The sequence below is a fragment of the Panulirus ornatus genome, chromosome 20 (genome assembly GCF_036320965.1).
Source record: "Panulirus ornatus isolate Po-2019 chromosome 20, ASM3632096v1, whole genome shotgun sequence".
NCBI lineage: Eukaryota > Metazoa > Arthropoda > Malacostraca > Decapoda > Palinuridae > Panulirus > Panulirus ornatus.
Genome location: NC_092243.1, coordinates 78,851,713 through 78,876,252, shown reverse-complemented (window position 1 = coordinate 78,876,252; position 24,540 = coordinate 78,851,713). Strand labels below are relative to the sequence as shown.

The window sequence follows — 24,540 nt, the reverse complement described above, 5'->3', positions numbered from 1 at the left end:
AAGTGTTTTAGATATCTGGGAGTGGATCTGGCAGCGGATGGAACCATGGAAGCAGAAGTGGATCACAGGGTGGGGGAGGGGGCAAAAATCCTGGGAGCCTTGAAGAATGTGTGGAAGTCGAGAACATTATCTCGGAAAGCAAAAATGGGTATGTTTGAAGGAATAGTGGTTCCAACAATGTTGTATGGTTGCGAAGCGTGAGCTATGGATAGAGTTGTGCGCAGGAGGATGGATGTGCTGGAAATGAGATGTTTGAGGACAATGTGTGGTGTGAGGTGGTTTGATCGCGTAAGTAACGTAAAGAAGAGAGATGTGTGGAAATAAAAAGAGCATGGTTGAGAGAGCAGAAGAGGGTGTTTTGAAATGGTTTGGGCACATGGAGAGAATGAGTGAGGAAAGATTGACCAAGAGGATGTATGTGTCAGAGGTGGAGGGAACGAGGAGAAGTGGGAGACCAAATTGGAGGTGGAAAGATGGAGTGAAAAAGATTTTGTGTGATCGGGGCCTGAACATGCAGGAGGGTGAAAGGAGGGCAAGGAATAGAGTGAATTGGATCGATGTGGTATACCGGGGTTGATGTGCTGTCAGTGGGTTGAATCAGGGCATGTGAAGCGTCTGGGGTAAACCATGGAAAGCTGTGTAGGTATGTATATTTGCGTGTGTGGACGTATGTATATACATGTGTATGGGGGTGGGTTGGGCCATTTCTTTCGTCTGTTTCCTTGCGCTACCTCGCAAACGCGGGAGACAGCAAAAAAAAAAAATCATTAAGGTGAATAACCTACAAGTTTATATAAATTCTGCCTTAAAATGCATGGACATGTCTAGAAAAGTATTTACAAAACACATTAGATCCAAATTAAAGTATGCAGTAGATGGCACATGCATACCCAGGATTTGGTCAAGGTGGGGCAAATTACAAACAAGCCAAGGTAATGAAGAACTCAAAAACAATGGTGACATGTAAGAACACACCGCAACTTAGTAAACTTAGCCCTTTTTGTCTTACATGTATTCGGGTGTTAAAATGAATTACAAAATGAGTCAAATTCTCATAAAACTGAATAACATTAATGCACAGAAATAAGTTTATCATGAGACTGGTGACCATTTTGAATGAAAATAAATTCATATATGATAAAACTGCTGATAATAAGAATAAAGGTTGTTTTACTGAATGAAATAAATCAATATGCCTTTGAAGATAGAATAAATTTCATTATTTTATTATGAACATGTTAGTGTTTTAGAAAAAAGGTGAAAAAGATATGGTTGTTTCACTGGTCACCTGTCTCAACCACTAAAACCATAAAGTGGACAATCATATTCATGTTGTCATTTCAAGGGAGTAAACTGTGTAAAATGGTTATAATAACTGCAAAAACATTACATATGAACAAATGTGGCCTTTGTTGTCTTTTCCTAGCGCTAACTCGCTCATGCGCAGGGGGAGGATGTGCCATTCCATGTGTGGCGGGGTGGCAACGGGAATGGATGAAGGCAGCAAGTATGGATATGTACATGTGTATATATGTATATGTCTGTGTATATATATGTATGTATATGTTGAAATGTATAGGTATATATATGTGCTTCTGTGGGCATTTATGTATATACATGTGTATGCGGGTGGGTTGGGCCATTCCTTTTGTCTGTTTCCTTGCGCTACCTCACTAACGTGGGAGACAGCGACCAAGTATAATAAAATGATAAAAAAATCATTGTCAATGACTTTATTTGTTATATATTATAAAAGTCAAAGGAGATTGCATCCCCAATAACACCCCTGTGAAGCATCACACTGGTTATCCCAGTTCAAGGTACATGCTGATTTGCTGGAAAAGATCTAGGGTGGACAACAACAACTGCTCAGAAGAGAAGCAAGCTACAGACAAAGGCTAGTAGTCATGGTATTACCAAAGTTGGACAAGAGAGGGAAGAAGGGAGACACTAAAACAAAATACAACTTTCAGAGCAGTTCTACTGAAATGAACAGAGTAGTTCTTTACAACCAGAACTGGCCAGTTAATAAAAGGATGCAATAAAAATAAAGTTATAAAAGGTATGAAGAAATCCCTCAATATTGATAGAATTAAGGATATGCTGAACAAGTGGAAACCATAAATGCAGACAGGATGAAAATTTCTCAACAGACTGATACAAAAGTTTTCAAGCTAGGGTAGCACAAGTGTAAAACTTCCTCCCCAAACTGAAAACACAGGTAATCACATCGTAATTTAGATTCTGTGTTTTACTTAAAAGCAAGATCACTCTACAATCTAGGATATACATGAATAAATCTAAGTAATCTATTAAGCCAACATCTATGGAATATCACGTGTTAATACAGTATGTAGATTACTCAAGCTATCTCAATAAACTACTATACATCTTCCAGGGAATACGAAAATGCTTCAAACCACTATCAAAAATCTTTATCATAAAATTTTCTGCACATGTAACCATATTTTTTCATTATTTCATTTTGCTTTGTCGCTGTCTCAAGCATTTGCGAGGTAGCTCAAGGAAACAGACGAAAGAAATGGCCCAACCCACCCCCATACACATGTATATACATACACGTCCACACGCAAATATACATACCTATACATCTCAATGTACACATATATGTACACACACAGACATATACATATATACACATGTACATAATTCATACTGTCTGCCTTTATTTATTCCCATCACCACCTCGCCACACATGGAATAACTTCCCTCTCCCCCCGCATGTGTGCGAGGTAGCACTAGGAAAAGACAACAAAGGCCACATTCGTTCGCACTCAGTCTCTAGCTGTCATGTAATAATGCCCAAAACCACAGCTCCCTTTCCACATCCAGGCCCCACACAACTTTCCATGGTTTACCCCTAGACGCTTCACATGCCCTGATTCAATCCATTGACAGCACGTCAACCCCGGTATACCACATCAAGCCAATTCACTCTATTCCTTGCCCGCCTTTCACCCTCCTGTATGTTCAGGCCAGGATCACTCAAAATCTTTTTCACTCCATCTTTCCACCTCCAATTTGGTCTCCCACTTCTCGTTCCCTCCACCTCCGACACATATATCCTCTTGGTCAATCTTTCCTCACTCATTCTCTCCATGTGCCCAAACCATTTCAAAACACCCTCTTCTGCTCTCTCATCCACGCTCTTTTTATTTCCACACATCTCTCTTACCCTTACATTAATTACTCGATCAAACCACCTCACACCACATATTGTCCTCAAACATCTCATTTCCCGCACATCCACCCTCCTGCGCACAACTCTATCCATAGCCCACGCTTCGCAACCATACAACATTGTTGGAACCACTATTCCTTCAAACATACCCATTTTTGCTTTCCAAGATAATGTTCTCGACTTCCAAACATTCTTCAAGGCTCCCAGAATTTTTGCCCCCTCCCCCAACCTATGATTCACTTCCGCTTCCATGGTTCCATCCACTGCCAGATCCACTCCCAGATATCTAAAACACTTTACTTCCTCCAGTTTTTCTCCTTTCAAACTTACCCCCAAACTGACTTGACCCTCAACCCTACTGTACCTAAAACCTTGCTCTTATTCACATTTACTCTTAACCATATATCTAAGCAAAACTGTTTCTTTATTCAATTTCAATCCATGCTCTTTACTCACTTCTAGGATGTAGTTCCAGCCATCTTCATTAAAAACATTCTCCTTTTTGAAATGAACAGCAAAAATTTCCTTAGCTTCCTGAATCATTTCCTTTGTTAGCACAGGACCTTTCAGCCATCGCTTCAGGATATACTGCAGACCGAAAAAAACGGTATAGGGGAATCTGGCAAGGAAGAGAGATGCAAATGTCAGGCATGGCTTATAAGTGGTAAATAACATCATTTCAACTTTGTTTTTATTATTATTATTTTGCTTTGTCGCTGTCTCCCGCGTTTGCGAGGTAGCACAAGGAAACAGACGAAAGAAATGGCCCAACCCACACCCATACACATGTATATACATACACGTCCACACACGCAAATATACATACCTATACATCTCAATGTACACATATATATACACACACAGACACATACATATATACCCATGCACACAATTCACACTGTCTGCCTTTATTCATTTCCATCGCCACCTCACCACACATGGAATACCATCCAACTCCCCCCTCATGTGTGCGAGGTAGCGCTAGGAAAAGAAAACAAGGCCCCATTCGTTCACACTCCGTCTCTAGCTGTCATGCAATAATGCCCGAAACCACAGCTCCGTTTCCACATCCAGGCCCCCCACAACTTTCCATGGTTTACCCCAGATGCTTCACATGCCCTGATTCAATCCATTGACAGCACATCAACCCCGGTATACCACATCGATCCAATTCACTCTATTCCTTGCCCGCTTTTCACCCTCCTGCATGTTCAGGCCCCGATCACTCAAAATCTTTTTCACTCCATCTTTCCACCTCCAGTTTGGTCTCCCACTTCTCATCGTTCCCTCCACCTCCGACACACATATCCTCTTGGTCAATCTTTCCTCACTCATTCTCTCCATGTGCCCAAACCATTTCAAATCACCCTCTTCTGCTCTCTCAACCATGCTCTTTTTATTTCCACACATCTCTCTTACCCTTACATTACTTACTCGATCAAACCACCTCACACCACACATTTTCCTCAAACATCTCATTTCCACCCTCCTGCACACAACTCTATCCATAGCCCACGCCTCGCAACCATACAACATTGTCGGAACCACTATTCCTTCAAACATACCCATTTTTGCTTTCCGAGATAATGTTCTCGACTTCCACACATTCTTCAAGGCTCCCAGGATTTTCGCCCCCTCCCCCACCCTATGATTCACTTCCGCTTCCATGGTTCCATCCGCTGCCAGATCCACTCCCAGATATCTTCCTCCAGTTTTTCTCCATTCAAACTTACCTCCCAATTGACTTGACCCTCAACCCTACTGCACCTAATAACCATGCTCTTATTCACATTTACTTTTAACTTTCTTCTTTCACACACTTTACCAAACTCAGTCACCAGCTTCTGCAGTTTCTCACATGAATCAGCCACCAGCGCTGTATCATCAGCAAACAACAACTGACACTTCCCAAGCTCTCTCATCCACAACAGACTTCATACTTGCCCCTCTTTCCAAAACTCTTGCATTCACCTCCCCAACAACCCCATCCATAAACAAATTAAACAACCATGGAGACATCACACACCCCTACCGCAAACCTACATTCACTGAGAACCAATCACTTTCCTCTCTTCCTACACGTACACATGCCTTACATCCTTGATAAAAACTTTTCACTGCTTCTAACAACTTGCCTCCCACACCATATATTCTTAATACCTTCCACAGAGCATCTCTATCAATTCTATCATATGCCTTCTCCAGATCCATAAATGCTTCATACAAATTCACTTGCTTTTCTAAGTATTTCTCACATACATTTTTCAAAGCAAACACCTGATCCACACATCCTCTACCACTTCTGAAACCACACTGCTCTTCCGCAGTCTGATGCTCTGTACATGCCTTCACCCTCTCAATCAATACCCTCCCATATAATTTACCAAGAATACTCAACAAACTTATACCTCTGTAATTACAAACTTATACCTCTGTAATTTGAGCACTCACTCTTATCCCCTTTGCCTTTGTACAATGGCACTATGCACGCATTCTGCCAATCCTCAGGCACCTCACCATGAGTCATACATACATTAAATAACCTTACCAACCAGTCAACAAGACAGTCACCCCCTTTTTTAATAGATTCCACTGCAATACCATCCAAACCTGCTGCCTTGCCGGCTTTCATCTTCCGCAAGGCTTTTACTACCTTTTCTCTGTTTACCAAATCATTCTCCCTAACCCTCTCACTTTGCACACCACCTCGACCAAAACACCCTACATCTGCCACTCTATCATCAAACACTTTCAACAAACCTTAATACTCACTCTATCTCCTTCTCACATCACCACTACTTGTTATCACCTCCCCATTAGCGCCCTTCACTGAAGTTCCCATTTGCTCCCTTGTCTTACGCACTTTATTTACCTCCTTCCACACATCTTTTTTTTTTTTTTTTTTTGCCGGTCTCCCGCGTTTGCGAGGTAGCGCAAGGAAACAGACGAAAGAAATGGCCCAACCCACCCCCATACACATGTATATACATACGTCCACACACGCAAATATACATACCTAAACAGCTTTCCATGGTTTACACCAGACGCTTCACATGCCCTGATTCAATCCACTGACAGCACGTCAACCCCGGTATACCACATCGATTCAATTCACTCTATTCCTTGCCCTCCTTTCACCCTCCTGCATGTTCAGGCCCCGATCACACAAAATCTTTTTCACTCCATCTTTCCACCTCCAATTTGGTCTCCCACTTCTCCTCGTTCCCTCCACCTCCGACACATATATCCTCTTGGTCAATCTTTCCTCACTCATTCTCTCCGTGTGCCCAAACCATTTCAAAACACCCTCTTCTGCTCTCTCAACCACGCTCTTTTTATTTCCACACATCTCTCTTACCCTTACGTTACTTACTCGATCAAACCACCTCACACCACACATTGTCCTCAAACATCTCATTTCCAGGCACATCCATCCTCCTGTGCACAACTCTATCCATAGCCCACGCCTCGCAACCATACAACATTGTTGGAACCACTATTCCTTCAAACATACCCATTTTTGCTTTCCGAGATAATGTTCTCAACTTCCACACATTCTTCAAGGCTCCCAGGATTTTCACCCCCTCCCCCACCCTATGATCCACTTCCGCTTCCATGGTTCCATCCGCTGCCAGATCCACTCCCAGATATCTAAAACATCTTTTTATTCTCCCTAAAATTTAATGATACTCTCTCACCCCAACTCTCATTTGCCCTCTTTTTCACCTCTTGCACCTTTCTCTTGACCTCCTGTCTCTTTCTTTTATACATCTCCCACTCAGTTGCATTTTTTCCCTGAAAAAATCATCCAAATGCCTCTCTCTTCTCTTTCACTAATAATCTTACTTCTTCATCCCACCACTCACTACCCTTTCTAATCAACCCACCTCCCACGCTTCTCATGCCACAAGCATCTTTTGCGCAATCCATCACTGATTCCCTAAATACATCCCATTCCTCCCCCACTCCCCTTACTTCCATTGTTCTCACCTTTTTCCATTCTGTACTCAGTCTCTCCTGGTATTTCCTCACACAAGTCTCCTTCCCAAGCTCACTTACTCTCACCACCCTCTTCACCCCAACATTCACTTTTCTTTTCTGAAAACCCATACAAATCTTCACCTTAGCCTCCACAAGATAATGATCAGACATCCCTCCAGTTGCATCTCTCAGCACATTAACATCCAAAAGTCTCTCTTTCACGCGCCTGTCAATTAACACGTAATCCAATAATGCTCTCAGGCCATCTCTCCTACTTACATACGTATACTTATGTATATCTCGCTTTTTAAACCAGGTATTCCCAATCACCAGTCCTTTTTCAGCACATAAATCTACAAGCTCTTCACCATTTCCATTTACAACACTGAACACCCCATGTATACCAATTATTCCCTCAACTGCCACATTACTCCCCTTTGCATTCAAATCACCCATCACTATAACCCGGTCTTGTGCATCAAAACCACTAACACACTCATTCAGCTGCTCCCAAAACACTTGCCTCTCATGATCTTTCTTCTCATGCCCAGGTGCATATGCACCAATAATCACCCATCTCTCTCCATCAACTTTCAGTTTTACCCATATTAATCGAGAATTTACTTTCTTACATTCTATCACATACTCCCACAATTCCTGTTTCAGGAGTACTGCTACTCCTTCCCTTGCTCTTGTCCTCTCACTAACCTCTGACTTTACTCCCAAGACATTCCCAAACCACTCTTCCCCTTTACCCTTGAGCTTCATTTCACTCAGAGGCAAAACATCTAGGTTCCTTTCCTCAAACATACTACCTATCTCTCCTTTTTTCACATCTTGGTTACATCCACACACATTTCGACATCCCAATCTGAGTCTACGTACACTAAAATACACCAAAATGTTATTGACAGTTTCTTTATGTTGGTGACTCCATTCATTGACAAAAGCCCACATCATGGACAGGCCTTAGTTGAAATAAAACATGGTCTATGAAAGGGAGAAAGAAGAGATGAGGATAATTTACACATTTTTGAGGAAATCAAAAACCTGTCTTTTGAAAACTGCAAGGTCATACTTATTGGAAAAGGTTCATGGGGGTAGAGACCTCCAAAGCTTCAAAGTACTGGGAAAGAAATATTCATCAATACAGCCCATCCTTCAGTTGCTAAAAGACACATAATAATCATGTGACATGGCAGCTTGCTGAGTATTGTGCGATCTAGCTAATGGTGGGGGCACACAAGCAAACAGCTCTCAAAGAAAAAACATAGTAATACCTATAGAAGATGGAAAGTGAACCAATAGTGTGGAATAGGACAAGTGGGTTAAGTTGTGAGGTTAGCCTAGAGAGTTGATAAGTTGGACTGCTTTTCATTCAACTCTGCTTTGTGAGGATGGAGAGCCAAAACCACCCCTAACATGTGAGCAGTATTGCATACAAGGACAGATCAATCCTTTGTATAAATGGACCAATTGTATGGAAGAAAAGAAATTTTGACAATTTAACAAGATTCCAGTTTTTCAATGGCAAACTTAGCTATTTCTATACTGTGAGGCTTCCAAGATAGGATGGATGTTACTGTATTTATAAGTAACTTCACTGAGTCAGGAGGTTGAATCATAAATCCATCAAAAGAGAGGAAAGTTGAGAAGAAACTTCAATAGAGAGATGGACAGAAACTGGTTCTTGGAGGCATTATGCTTAAGATTTTGTCTACACCAGTGAATTTACTATGGAAGTTTTGTTGAGAAAGAGATCAACTAAGAAAGGAACAGATTTGATTTGAAGCATACAAAGGAATGCAGTGTTGGGTTGTCAGCATATGAGTGCACTTAGTTATTTGTAGAAAGTATGTTGCTGATAAAAAGGAGGAAAAGTGTAAATGACAGAAAAGAACATTGAGAGATGCCACTGTTGATGTAGAAAAGGGCAACAGCTTAACCATCACTAAGCATGGTTATAGACTGGCCAGATAAGAAGCTAGATAAGAGAAAGAAAAAAGTGGAAAGGAAGCCAAAAGAAGGGACTTAGGGATGAGACCCTAATGTTTTGGATATATCAAGGACAACTTCATAGGATTCCCCAGAATCTTTCAGAGAAGATGAACAGACATTAGTAAGATAGAAGATATCACCACTGAATCTAACTTAATGGAAGCCAAACTAATGAACAAAAAAAAAATGGATTCAAGATATTTGATGATATGGGGGTTGTGGCAGTGTTACATTCTGCCTCCACCCCTTACACATTAAAGGGTGTATAATCAGCCCATAGGCTAATTAAAAAAGATAACTTTGAAATAATGGCTTCTGTTAACAGAGAGATTTGGGCTAGACACAGATTCCCTCACAATCTGGCTAACATCTCCAGACAGCTGACAGCCACAATTGTATCTAATATCCCCTTCTTCTCAAGTTGGTCAAATACCAAACACAGATAAAAATCTATAAAAATATATTCATAATAGCAAAATAAACATGGCTCTCTGGTAACATAAATAACACCATTTATTCTTGATACATAGATCTCACTCTATATTACTTTACTTAACATCACTCTGGCAAATTCACTGGCCTCAGTTATATAACATAAGGGTTTGAAATGACTGAGATGTGTACAGATTACATTATACATTTACCAACAGCTTTGTATCACATCTTCTTCTGATAGCCATTCCTGAGAGAGAGGCTTGACCTTGGCCATCTTCCAGTTTCTATACAATTGCTCAAAGAAAACTGAATAAGACATAATGGGTAACTAGGGGAGATAACTGTAACATCCCCCTCCCAAAAGAGGCATGAGTCAGCCACTAGTTGACTCATGACTAACTGGTATACGAGACAATGCATCAGCTATAACGTTAACCTTTCCTCTTATATGCTTAATAATCATATTATAATCTTGTAACAAAAGACTCCACCTTGTTAAACCTTGGTTGACATTTTTCATCTTATGCAAAAATACAAGGGGATTGTGATCCGTAAACACTTGGATCGGCCTACCCACTCCTCTTAAATATACATCAAAACAATTCAAACTTAAAATCAAGGTCAATGTTTCCTTTTCAATAGTACTGTCATATTTCTGATATGACATTAACTTCTTTGAAAAATAACAAATTAGAATATCTTTCTCCTGCATTAAGACTCCACCAACCCCAAAATCTATATACATTTAAATGGTCTATCATAATTTGGAGTACAAAGTATGGGTGTACATACAAGTATCTGTTTCAATTTCTTAAAGGCTTCATCACATTGATCACCCCATACAAATCTGACTTTCTTTGGCAATAAGTTGGTTAATGGTAAAGCAATGATTGAAAAATTCTAACAAAACCTACGATAATATCCAGCCATACCCAGAAATCTCAATAATTCTTTCTTATTTGTAGGAGCTGGAAATTCTACAGTACTTTCTATCTTAGCAGTGATTGGTTTTACACATCCCTGACCAACAACATAACCTAGATATTCTACAGTTGCTCTAACAAATTCACTCTTTAAGAGATTTACTGTCAAATTTGCTTTGTCCAACCTATTGAACACTTTCCTCTAAGGATAAATGTTCTTCCTAAGTTTTTTAACACAATACTATATCATCTATATATACAGAACAATCTTTAACATTACACAATACTTGATTTGCTAATCTTTGGAAAGTTCTACCACTGTTTTTCATAACAAAGGGCATCACTTTATACTGATACAAACCATCCATAGTTACAAAATGCCGAAATTTCTTTTGCTCTTTCAGTCAAAGGTACTTCCCAATACCCTTTCAAAAAGTCTAACTTAGTTACAAATTTAGCATTTCCTATCTGATCGATACAAACATCTACTCTTGGAAGAAGATATGAGTCAGCTTTAGTTATCTTATCTACCTTTCTGAAATCAGAACAAAATCTGTAGGACATACCATCAAGTTTAGTTATTAACACACAAAGTGAACTCTGAGGACAAGTACTTTTTTCAAACAGATCATTGTCTGCATATACTGTACTTCTTTTCTCATCATCTCTTTCATTTTAGGATTTACTGTATAAGGGTGCTGCTTGATAGGTGTTGCATCGTCAATTTCAACGTCATGCAATAATAAATTCATCAGTTCTCCTAGGAACATCAGAAAACAAACACCTAAACTCATTCATTATTTGTATGATCTCATCTCTTCTCTCAGTTTCAAAAGATCAAACTTCTTCAAATTATCTAACAAAACTGAATTTCTCAACAATTTGTCTTCACATCTCTCCAACTTTACATTCTCACTTCCATCCACATCCTCGGTATCATCAGACATAACACATGCACAATGCACATTTGTAACATCATCATCCTTAGCAGAATTTCTATCATGATAAGGTTTTATCATGTTTATGTGACACAACTAGCTTGGCTTGCATCTTTCTGGAGTATTCACAATGAAGTTCATATCATCCACTCTTTTCTCAATAACCCAGGGACCATAAAACTTTGCTCTCAGAGGATTTCCTTTCTGAGGCAATAATACCAACACTCAATCACCTGGTTTGAACTCTCTGCTTCTAGATATCTTTTTTTCATACCATACCTTCATATCTTCTTGACATCCTTTCAAATTTTCTGCAGCAATCTCTCTAGCTCTACACAACCTGCTTTTAAAATCTGATACATACTTCAATAATCCAGGAGAATCACTCTTCCCTAACCATTTCTCTTTCATCAATAACTCAATGGGCCTCTTATTTCATGCCCATACACTAACTCAAATGGACTAAGACCTGTAGACTCGTGTACTGAATCTGTAATGGCAAACAATGCTAAAGGCAGACCCTCATCCCAGTCTACTGACAATTCCTCATAATACATTCTCAAAGTATTTTTCAAAGTCTGATGGAATCTCTCCACAACTCCTTGGCTCTGTGGGTGATAAACACTTGACATCTTATGTTATATGTAACCCCTTTAATATCTTCTTAAACATTCCTGAAGTGAAATTACTTCTCTGGTCTGACTGTATAATTCCAGGCATACCCACCCAGGAGAAATACTTCACTAACTCTCTTATAATATTCTTAGAATGGATGCAACATAATGGTACTGCTTCTGGAAATCTGGTAGATGCACACATTATTGTTAATAAATACTGATTTCCTTTATGTGTTTTAGGAAGAGGACCTACACAATCAATTACAATCTTGCTAAAAGGCTTACAAAAAGCAGGAATTGGTTGCAATGATGCTGGCTATATAGTCTGGTTGGGTTTACCTACTCTCTGACATAATTCACAAAACTTACAATACTGGGACACTTTCTTTATATTTGGCCAATAGAAATGAGTTAATATTCTATCATTTGTCTTCCTAACTCCCAAATGTCCAGACAAACAAGAACTATAAGACTGAGCAATTACATGTACCCTATAATTCTTTGGAACTACAACTAGTTCTCTGACCTCCCAGTGATCAGATGCTGGAACATAAGCAGGCCTCCATTTTCTCATTAACACACCATTTTGTACATAAAATCTAACTGACACAACATTCTCATTCCCATTTCTAGCAGCTTCACTCCAACATTGTTTCAAACTCTCATCACCCTTCTGTAACTTTGTCAACTCTTCCTTGTCCACAAAAAAATCTGGAAAAACAATTTCTAATTTTACAGTGCTCTTCTCATTTCCAATTTCTATTGTATCATTTCTAGTTACATACTCTTCATTGAATAATTCACCTAAATCATAATCAACTTCTTCCCTCTTTAACACTGACCTGGTCACTACACAAGCTGGATAAGCCATTTCAATACACTGTACATTACTATCAATCTGGTTCTCTACAGCTTTATCTGTCATGTGGTTTACCTTTACAATAGTATCTACATCAAGTGGATTACTGAATATAATAGACTCTGGGACTAATATTTCAGTCAAATCATTCCCCAATAGCATGTGTACTCCAGGCATAGGAAGTTCCTCACATGTCCCAACCTTTGCACAGTCATGCATAAATCCACTCTCAAGATTTACATGAAATGGGATAGGCTTGCCTAACCATAACCCCTTTACATTTATTTTTTCCCTAGAGTAAGACTCCTTTGTCCATTCTAATACATCTTTCAGAATTAAACTCTGACTAGTCCCAGTATCCCTCAATATCAAAATTTTCTTCTCAGGACTACCTTTAATTCCAACCTTTCCTTCAGTAATATATGGCTTATAAATTGCACATTTTGGTTTACTCGCATTATACTCATTACTTCTTTCCTCACTAATATCATGTTTCTGTTCCCAAGCAATATTTAACCCCATAGACTTTGGTGATTTTTGACACTGATAAATATCAGTGACCAAATTCTCCACATCCAAAACATTTCATTCGTGGTCTCCCCAGCCTACTTACATAAGGGTTATGATTAAACTGAGGTCTTGAATGCCTGTATTGTGTATGTCGTTGGAATCTATTTCCTACATGGTTTTGTGGCTCATACTTATGTAAACCTTCCACAAAATAATGCTGACTAGGCTGTTTGAACATTTAAATAGTGTGGATATCTATAAGGCTTGTCATAATTCTGTCAATTACTCTGTTTCATCATACTTTGTCTCCATGTTATTTCTTTTTTACAATATTTGCTAGGTATTTCTAACTGGTCAGCCATCCTGGCTGCTTCTGTCACATTTTTTACTCTACTTTTGCATATTTCATAATATATTTCAGGTTGTAAGCCACTTTTGAATTGTTCCAACATGATTAGTTGCCTCTGGTCCTCCATTGTTTCTACTTTTTCTAACTTACACCATCTATCAAATGTCATTCCACGTTCTCTAGCCATCTCCAGGTGAGTTTGTCTGCTAATTTTCTTGACGTCCCTAAACCTTCTCCTGAATGCTTCTGCATCCAATTCCACAGTTTTTAATACTGCTTCCTTAACAGCCTTATAATCTACTGATTCCATTAAACTAAGACATGTATATGCCCCTCTAGCCTTACCCTTAAATTTACTCTGCACCAACATAGCCCAGTCAATTTCATCCCATTCTTTAAAAGTTGCAAGTTTTTCATACTGAATAAAGAAGTCCTCAGCTTCTTATTCAATAAACTCAGGTAACTGACTTACCATATCATCTCTTTCTCCAAATTTCCTCCTTGTACCCTCAATTTCCAATTGTCTAAGTTTTACTTCTTTATCAGCCTGGATTCTCTCTTTTTCTGCCCCTATTTGTATTTTCTTAAGCTCAAATTCTAATCTTAATCTCTCCATTGCAACTTTTTCACTACTAACAACATCTTGAGGGTCCTTCAGTATTGATAAGAACACCAACTGGTCAATTAATTCTCTCTGCATGTCACTTTTGACATGTGTCAGCAGAGGAATTCCATAATGAACTGCCATCTGGTGCAGCTCATCTTTATTACACTGGTACAGAAAATGTATATCCTGGGTTTCAATAAACTTCTTATTGTTATCTGCCATGTTTAAACACTATATTTACAAGTATGAACACTTACTTGTTTAGAGAAATCTTCTCCATATATTTCAAGAGAGCACAGTAGAGTACTAACCCACAACACTTTGGCCAGCTTGAATTACACACACTTGGTTTCACAATTTCAGCTCCCTGGTCTGTGTTTTCACCTATTCATATCCTGGACAGCAGGCTTCCACAATTTTCAGCTCCCAGACACCAGGTTTCACAACAAGATCCCAGAAAGCAGGTTTCATAGTTCAAGCATCCCGGACGGCAGTTTTCACAGTTCAAGATCCCGGACAGGCCCCCATGTTATGTTCTGCCTCCACAACCTTACACATTAAAGGGTGTATAATCAGCCCATAGGCCAATTAAAACAAATAACTCTGAAATAATGGCTTCTGTTAACAGATAGATTTGGGCTTGACACAGATTCCCTCACAATCTGGCTAACATCTGACAGCAGACAGCCGTAATTGTATCTACTATCCCCTTCTTCTCAAGTTGGCCAAATACCAAACATAAAAATCTATAAATATATATTTATAATAGCAAAATAAACATAGCTCTCTCATAACATATATAATACCATTTATTCTTGATAAATAGATCTTTCTCTATATTACTTTACATAACATGACGGGCAAATTCACTGGCCTCATTTACATAACATTTGGGTTTAAATAGACTGAAATGTGTACAGATTACATTATACATTTACCAACAGCCTTGTATCACATCTTCTTCTTATGGCCATTCCTGAGAGGTAAGCTTGTCCTTGGCCATCTTCCAGTTTCTATACAATTTCTCAAAGAAAACTGAATAAGACATAATGGGTAACTAGTGGAGATAACTGTAACAGAAGGAATCAAAGACTGAAAATAACAGAAGTCAAAGCAACAGGACAATAGTTAGAGGGGGTTAGAATGGTCACCCTTCTTTGAGATGGGATGTACCAGTGCATGCTTCCAAGATGATGGAAAAGTTCTGGTTTTTAAACAGAACATATGAACAAGCACACAGTGCTAAGTTTGGAGGCACACTCTTTCACTACACAGGGATGAATACCATCAGGTCCATAAGTCATGCTTATGTCCAGAGAGAGAAGCACTTTTTGGATAGTTCAAAAAGAGATTACATGGAGGGGTATAGGATTAGTAAATAGAACATCAGAGGGTGAAGGAATATTAGACTCATCCAAGACAGAGTTAGAGGAGTAACAAGATCCATAGAGAGTTGCTTTGTCTAAGGGAGAGACAATTAAGAAGAGAAACATGAACCATAGAGAGTGGCTTTATCAATGGGAGAATAAAATAGTGAAGGAAAGGTGCAGCAACTGAGGTTGTTATAGGTGCCCTAAGCTAAAGATCAGAGAGACCTATCAGTGGATGAAGAGGAAAAATAACTGCATTTCCTATGGATTGGGGAACACTTTGCCTTACGCATAACCAACTTGTACAGATTATGAGCAGAGATAAATGCAGAACGAGTGTCAGAGGAAGGAGGGAGAGTTTTTCCAAGCCTGATCCCTTGCTGAATGGCCTCAGAAAAATAATAGTTGAACGATGGACTGGAAAATGTTGACTTGAAGGAAGTGGGGATAAATACTTTCATTCTCATTCTGCATTCGGCAGAAACAGAAACATCTCCACAATAATCTGCCCATGAAAGTAAAAAAAGAATTGTCACAAGTTACTCCAGTTTTACTGAGGTGCCAATGCTGGAAGGGAAGAGCCATTTAAGATTTATGAGAGCATGGCTAGTTGAACCAACAGGAAGTGAGAAGAATTAGAATGAAAAATAGATGCAAAGTATCAAGAGCTGTCAAAGTGATTAAGAATATGGGTGGAGTGGGCGATAATCTGCCCTTAAAAAACTGAGAATGCTGAGTGTGATGGATCTAATAGCCCCACCATGCAAACACAGCTTTTTCCAGAAACCAAGCCCTTTTGTCTGGAATGATGATTTGTTAGATATTCTCAATTCCATAGTTGTCACACAATACTTCCTCCCTTCTTCCCTTCTCTCCTTTCCTCTCAATATCACACTCAACAAGACATACAGTACCCACCAATGAAGCAAGCACGAGCAGGCCTATGGCAATTATTTTGAAACAAATCACTTTACCCCATCTAAAATAGTGTTGGTGTCCACCAGTGAAGCTGATCCCCTCTAGAATGCACTGGCTAGTACATGACATGCTGCCATGCCACATGAGCCTGCCTCAGCAGCACTTTAGCTATTGTAAGAAGTGGGAATACCTTGTGCTCCTCACTTTTGTTCTAGATTTTGTTGTTTTTCCTTTTTGTGCCTCTACCACTGACTATGATTAGAAATACTCATCTCACAAGAAAGAAAATAGTTTCTACATTTGCACTTTACAGAGAAAATAAGCCACTAAGGAAATTTCAAATTTAAACAGTGTGAGTATAATAATGGGGGTGAAAGTTAATGACAGTGGCAGCACCACTATACCAACCCATAAGAAACCCCCTGGAAAGGCCAGAAAGCCCTCTCCACATATTCTGAATGTTCTTAAATGTCAAGTGGATGCAGATCCATGCTCAAGTGTAAAAGAATTAAAAGATAAGACCCTAGACTGTTCAATGATGTGTTAGTAAGCACAGCGCAGTGCTGCTTACTTGAATACCATAAGCATAAGTACCGAAGCTGAAGGCTGCAACCCAAACCGCTTACGATCCCTAAGCACCAGAAGAAAAGAGTTGATTTTTTCAAGACATATGTAGTCAGGGATATGGCTAAGTTCAGAAGGTGATGAGTCCACCATTTCTGTTACAGGTGGCCATGGTGGGTGTGTGTACAGTCAACTAGGCTGTGATCCATTAGACCCCAATTACACTGCAAGCACGATGAAGTTCCCTGCTTCACTTATGGTATGGGACTGTTTCAGTTATAATGGTGTTGTAGACCTTATAGTGTTGTCAAATGAAACTACAAACAGACATAATTACCTCAACCTTCTGCATGACCATTTTCCAGATTCATATGAAAGTGTAAGGCCGAAGTATTCATGCAGGATGGCACAATGCAAAATGCCCAATCAAAGCTATCTTGGGTGAAAAGAAAAGAAAAAGAAATCAATCCAGGTCCCACAGGTGTTTGTAAGAATTATTCATAAAGGCAGAAAGGTTATAGGAAGAGGGAAGACAAAAGAGGGATGAGAATGCCACTCTTTGCAATATAATGAAAGAAGTACCTTAAGGGTCAACATTATGCAACAAGAATGGCTAAAATCCTCTCACACTAATAATGAAGGGCAACAATGCCAATCCTTTTCTAAAGTATATCCAGCAACCTACAACATCTAATCTGAAATCTTACTTAAGCCCCTGATTGGTAAACCAGACTTGTCATTATGCTTGATCTATATTCTTCTATTGATATAAACATTCATCTTTACAGAAATTTTCCAATGATATTTGTAAACAGCTCCATATTTTTGACTCCCATTTTACCTTTCCCCTCTGAACACCAATTCTGGTAATTTAGGTTCAATATTCAACCAGCGAGATTTCAGCTTTCCTTGGGATTGCTATTGCACCTGGCAAGATGATTAATTCAGTGCAGAATGCACAACAGGAAACATTGCTCAAGGTATGGAGGTACACATGCTAGTAATGCCTTCCACAGAGCATCTCTATCAACTCTATCATATGCCTTCTCTAGATCCATAAACATTACATACAACTCCATCTGTTTTTCTAAGTATTTCTCACATATATTCTTCAAAGCAAACACCTGATCCACACATCCTCTACCCCTTCTGAAACTACACTGCTCTTCCCCAATCTGATGCTCTGTACATGCCTTCACCCTCTCAATTAATACCCTCCCATATAATTTCCTAGGAATACTCAATAAACTTATTTATCTATTTATTTATTTTGCTTTGTCGCTGTCTCCCGCGTTTGCGAGGTAGCGCAAGGAAACAGACGAAAGAGATGGCCCAACCCACCCCTATACACATGTATATACATACACATCCACACACGCAAATATACATACCTATACATCTCAATGTACACATATATATACACACACAGACACATACATATATACCCATGCACACAATTCACTCTGTCTGCCTTTATTCATTCCCATCGCCACCTCGCCACACATGGAATACCATCCCCCCCACCCTCATGTGTGCGAGGTAGCGCTAGGAAAAGCCAACAAAGGCCCCATTCGTTCACACTGTCTCTAGCTGTCATGCAATAATGCCCGAAACCACAGCTCCCTTTCCATATCCAGGCCCCACACAACTTTCCATGGTTTACCCCAGACGCTTCACATGCCCTGATTCAATCCATTGACAGCACATCAACCCCAGTATACCACATCGATCCAATTCACTCTATTCCTTGCCCGCCTTTCATCCTCCTGCATGTTCAGGCCCCGATCACTCAAAATCTTTTTCACTCCATCTTTCCACCTCCAATTTGGTCTCCCACTTCTCCTCGTTCCCTCCACCTCTGACACATATATCCTCTTGGTCAATCTTTCCTCACTCATTCTCTCCATGTGACCAAACCATTTCAAAACACCCTCTTCTGCTCTCTCAACCACGCTCTTTTTATTTCCACACATCTCTCTTACCCTTACATTACTTACTCGATCAAACCACCTCACACAACACATTGTCCTCAAACATCTCATTTCCAGCACATCCACCCTCCTGCACACTACTCTATCCATAGGCCACGCCTCGCAACAATACAACATTGTTGGAACCACTATTCCTTCAAACATACCCATTTTTGCTTTCCGAGATAATGTTCTCGACTTCCACACATTCTTCAAGGCTCCCAGGATTTTCGCCCCCTCCCCCACCCTATGATTCACTTCCGCTTCCATGGTTCCATCCACTGCCAGATCCACTCCCAGATATCTAAAACACTTTACTTCCTCCAGTTTTTCTCCATTCAAACTTACCTCCCAATTGACTTGACCCTCAACCCTACTGTACCTAATAACCTTCCTCTTATTCACCTTTACTCTTAACTTTCTTCTTTCACACACTTTACCAAACTCAGTCACCAGCTTCTGCAGTTTCTCACACGAATCAGCCACCAGTGCTGTATCATCAGTGAACAACAACTGACTCACTTCCCAAGCTCTCTCATCCACAACAGACTGCATACTTGCCCCTCTTTCCAAAACTCTTGCATTCACCTCCCTAACAACCTCATCCATAAACAAATTAAACAACCATGGAGACATCACACACCCCTGCCGCAAACATACATTCACTGAGAACCAATCACTTTCCTCTCTTCCTACACGTACACATGCCTTACATCCTCGATAAAAACTTTTCACTGCTTCTAACAACTTGCCTCCCACACCATATATTCTTAATACCTTCCACAGAGCATCTCTATCAACTCTATCATATGCCTTCTCCAGATCTATAAATGCTACATACAAATCCATTTGCTTTTCTAAGTATTTCTCACATACATTCTTCAAAGCAAACACCTGATCCACACATCCTCTACCACTTCTGAAACCACACTGCTCTTCCCCAATCTGATGCTCTGTACATGCCTTCACCCTCTCAATCAATACCCTCCCATATAATTTACCAGGAATACTCAACAAACTTATACCTCTGTAATTTGAGCACTCACTATTATCCCCTTTGCCTTTGTACAATGGCACTATGCACGCATTCCGCCAATCCTCAGGCACCTCACCATGAGTCATACATACATTAAATAACCTTTCCAACCAGTCAACAATACAGTCACCCCCTTTTTTAATAGATTCCACTGCAATACCATCCAAACCTGCTGCCTTGCCGGCTTTCATCTTCCACAAAGCTTTTACTGCCACTTCTCTGTTTACCAAATCACTTTCCCTAACCCTCTCACTTTGCACACCACCTCGACCAAAACACCCTATATCTGCCACTCTATCATCAAACACATTCAACAAACCTTCAAAATACTCACTCCATCTCCTTCTCACATCACCACTACTTGTTATCACCTCCCCATTAGCGCCCTTCACTGAAGTTCCCATTTGCTCCCTTGTCTTACGCACTTTATTTACCTCCTTCCAGAACATCTTTTCATTCTCCCTAAAATTTAATGATACTCTCTCACCCCAACTCTCATTTGCCCTCTTTTTCACCTCTTGCACCTTACACCTCTATAATTTGAACACTCACCTTTATCCCCTTTGCCTTAGTACAATGGCACTATGCATGCATTCGGCCAATCCTCAGGCACTTCACCATGAGCCATACATTAATTGCATGTCCTCACCAACCAGTCAACAACACAGTCACCCCTTTTTTTAATAAACTCCACTGCAATACCATCTAAACCTGCTGCCTTGCCGGCTTTCATCTTTTGCAAAGCTTTCCCTACCTCTTCTCTGTTTACCAAACCATTATTCCTAACCCTCTCACTTCTCACACCGCTTTGACCAAAATACCCTATATCTGCCACTCTATCATCTATCACATTCAACAAACCTTCAAAATACTCACACCATCAACCTCTCACTTCACCACTACTTGTTATTACCTCACCATTTGCCCCCTTCACCAATGTTCCATTTGTTCTCTTGTCTTATGCACTTTATTTACCTCCTTCCAAAACATCCTTTTATTCTCCCTAAAATTTAATGATACTCTCATTTGCCCTTATTTTCACCTCTTCCACCTTTCTATTGACCTCTTGCCTCTTTCTTTTATACATCTTCCAGTCATTTGCACTATCTCCCTGCAAAAATCGTCCAAATGCCTCTCTCTTCTTATTTTTTTATATATTATTATACTTTGTCGCTGTCTCCCGCGTTTGCGAGGTAGCGCAAGGAAACAGACGAAAGAAATGGCCCAACCCCCCCCCCCATACACATGTATATACATACGTCCACACACGCAAATATACATACCTACACAGCTTTCCATGGTTTACCCCAGACGCTTCACATGCCTTGATTCAATCCACTGACAGCACGTCAACCCCGGTATACCACATCGCTCCAATTCACTCTATTCCTTGCCCTCCTTTCACCCTCCTGCATGTTCAGGCCCCGATCACACAAAATCTTTTTCACTCCATCTTTCCACCTCCAATTTGGTCTCCCTCTTCTCCTCGTTCCCTCCACCTCCGACACATATATCCTCTTGGTCAATCTTTCCTCACTCATTCTCTCCATGTGCCCAAACCACTTCAAAACACCCTCTTCTGCTCTCTCAACCACGCTCTTTTTATTTCCACACATCTCTCTTACCCTTACGTTACTCACTCGATCAAACCACCTCACACCACACATTGTCCTCAAACATCTCATTTCCAGCACATCCATCCTCCTGCGCACAACTCTATCCATAGCCCACGCCTCGCAACCATACAACATTGTTGGAACCACTATTCCTTCAAACATACCCATTTTTGCTTTCCGAGATAATGTTCTCGACTTCCACACATTCTTCAAGGCCCCCAGAATTTTCGCCCCCTCCCCCACCCTATGCTCCACTTCCGCTTCCATGGTTCCATCCGCTGCCAGATCCACTCCCAGATTTCTAAAACACTTCACTTCCTCCAGTTTTTCTCCATTCAAACTCACCTCCCAATTGACTTGACCCTCAACCCTACTGTACCTAATAACCTTGCTCTTATTCACATTTACTCTTAACTTTCTTCTTTCACACACTTTACCAAACTCAATCACCAGCTTCTGCAGTTTCTCACATGAATCAGCCACCAGCGCTGTATCATCAGCGAACAACAACTGACTCACTTCCCAAGCTCTCTCATCCCCAACAAACTTCATACTTGCCCCTCTTTCCAAAACTCTTGCATTTACCTCCCTAACAACCCCATCCATAAACAAATTAAACAACCATGGAGACATCACACACCCCTGCCACAAACCTACATTCACTGAGAACCAATCACTTTCCTCTCTTCCTACACGTACACATGCCTTACATCCTCGATAAAAACTTTTCACTGCTTCTAACAACTTTCCTCCCACACCATATATTCTTAATACCTTCCACAGAGCATCTCTATCAACTCTATCATATGCCTTCTCCAGATCCATAAATGCTACATACAAATCCATTTGCTTTTCTAAGTATTTCTCACATACATTCTTCAAAGCAAACAGCTGATCCACACATCCTCTACCACTTCTGAAACCATATTTTTTATTATACTTTGTCGCTGTCTCCCTTTCTAATCTGCCCACCTCCCATCTTTTTCATGCCAAATACATCTTTTACACAAGCCATTGGGGCCTGAACATGCAGGAGGGTGAAAGGCGTGCAAGAATAGAGTCAATTGGAATGATGTGGTATGCCGGGGACGACATGCTGTCAATGGATTGAGCCAGGGCATGTGAAGCATCTGGGGTAAACCATGGAAAGTTTTGTGGGGCCTTGACATGGAAAGGGAGCTGTGGTTTCAGTACATTACACATGACAGCTAGAGACTGAGTGTGAAGGAATGTGGCCTTTGTTGTCTTTCCCTAGCACTACCTAGCATGCACACGGGGGGAGGGGGTGTCATTTCATGTGTGCCACGGTGGCAGCAGGAATGGATGAAGGCAGCATGTATGTATGTATATATGTGTGCGTGGACGTTTATGTATATACATGTGTATGTAGGTGGTTTGGGCCATTCATTCATCTGTTTCCTTGCGCTACCCATCTAAAGCAGGAGACAGCATCAAAGTATAATAGAATAAAACAGGAGTGGTGGGAGTATGTGATAGAGTGTAAGAAAGTAAACTCTAGGGTGATATGGGTAAAACTGAAAGTGGATGGAAAGAGATGGGTGATTATTGATGAATATGCACCTGGGCATGAGAAGAAAGATAATGAGAGGCAAGTGTTTTGGGAGCAGCTGAGTGAGTGTGTCAGTAGTTTTGATGCACGAGACTGGGTTATAGTGATGGTAGATTTGAATGCAAAGGTGATTAATGTGGCAGTTGAGGGTGTAAATGATTATTAGTGAAAGACAAGAGAGAGTCATTTGGATGATTTTTGCAGGGATATAATACAAATGAGTGGGAGATGTATAAAAGAAAGAGGCAGGAGGTCACGAGAAAGGTGCAAGAGGTGAAAAAGAGGGCAAGTGAGAGTTGGGGTGAGAAAGTATCATTACATTTTAGGGAGAATAAAAAGATGTTTTGGAAGGAGGTAAATAAAGTGCGTAAAACAAGGGAACAAATGGGAACTTCATTGAAGGGGCAAGTGGGGAGGTGATAAAAAGTAGTGATGATGTGAGAAGGAGATAGAGAGAGTATTTTGAGGGTTTGTTGAATGTGTTTGATGATAGAGTGGCAGATATAGGGTGTTTTGGTCAAGGTGGTGTGCAAAGTGAGAGGACTAGGGAAAATGATTTGGTAAACAGAGAAGAGGTGGTAAAGGCTTTGTGGAAGATGAAAGCCAGCAAGGCAATGGGTTTGGATGGTACTGCACTGGAATTTGTTAAAAAAAGGGGGTGACTGTATTGTTGACTGGTTGGTATGGTTATTTAATGTATGTATGACTCATGGTGAGGTGCCTGAGGATTGGCAGAATGCTTGCATAGTGCCATTGTACAAAAGCAAAGGGGACAAAGGCAAGTGCTCAAATTACAGAGGTATAAGTTTGTTGAGCATTCCTGGTAAATTATATGGAAGGGTATTGATTGATTGAGAGGGTGAAGGCATGTATAGAGCATCAGATTGGGGAAGAGCAGAGGATGTATGGATCAGGTGTTTGCTTTGAAGAATGTATGTGAGAAATTCTTAGAAAAGCAAATGGATTTGTATGTAGCATTTATGGATCTGGAGAAGGCATATGATAGAGTTGATAGAGATGCTCTGTGGAAGGCATTAAGAATATATGGCATGGGAGGCAAGTTGTTAGAAGCAGTAA

General features: G+C 40.3%; 1 protein-coding gene across 6 annotated transcripts in view; it reads right to left on the bottom strand.

The window, feature by feature from the left end:
- Nucleotides 1–24,540, bottom strand: part of LOC139756165 (nicotinamide phosphoribosyltransferase-like) — a 249,048-nt gene that overhangs the window by 174,149 nt on the left and 50,359 nt on the right. For 4 of the 6 annotated variants that reach the window (XM_071675352.1, XM_071675350.1, XM_071675351.1 and 1 more), the window contains one exon: nt 3,659–3,821. In XM_071675352.1, coding sequence (XP_071531453.1) covers nt 3,659–3,821 — 163 coding nt within the window. Of the gene's footprint in view, nt 1–3,658; nt 3,822–9,825; nt 9,870–15,357; nt 15,406–24,540 lie in introns of those variants that run through there. The other 2 variants (XM_071675355.1, XM_071675353.1) reach the window with 2 other exon arrangements.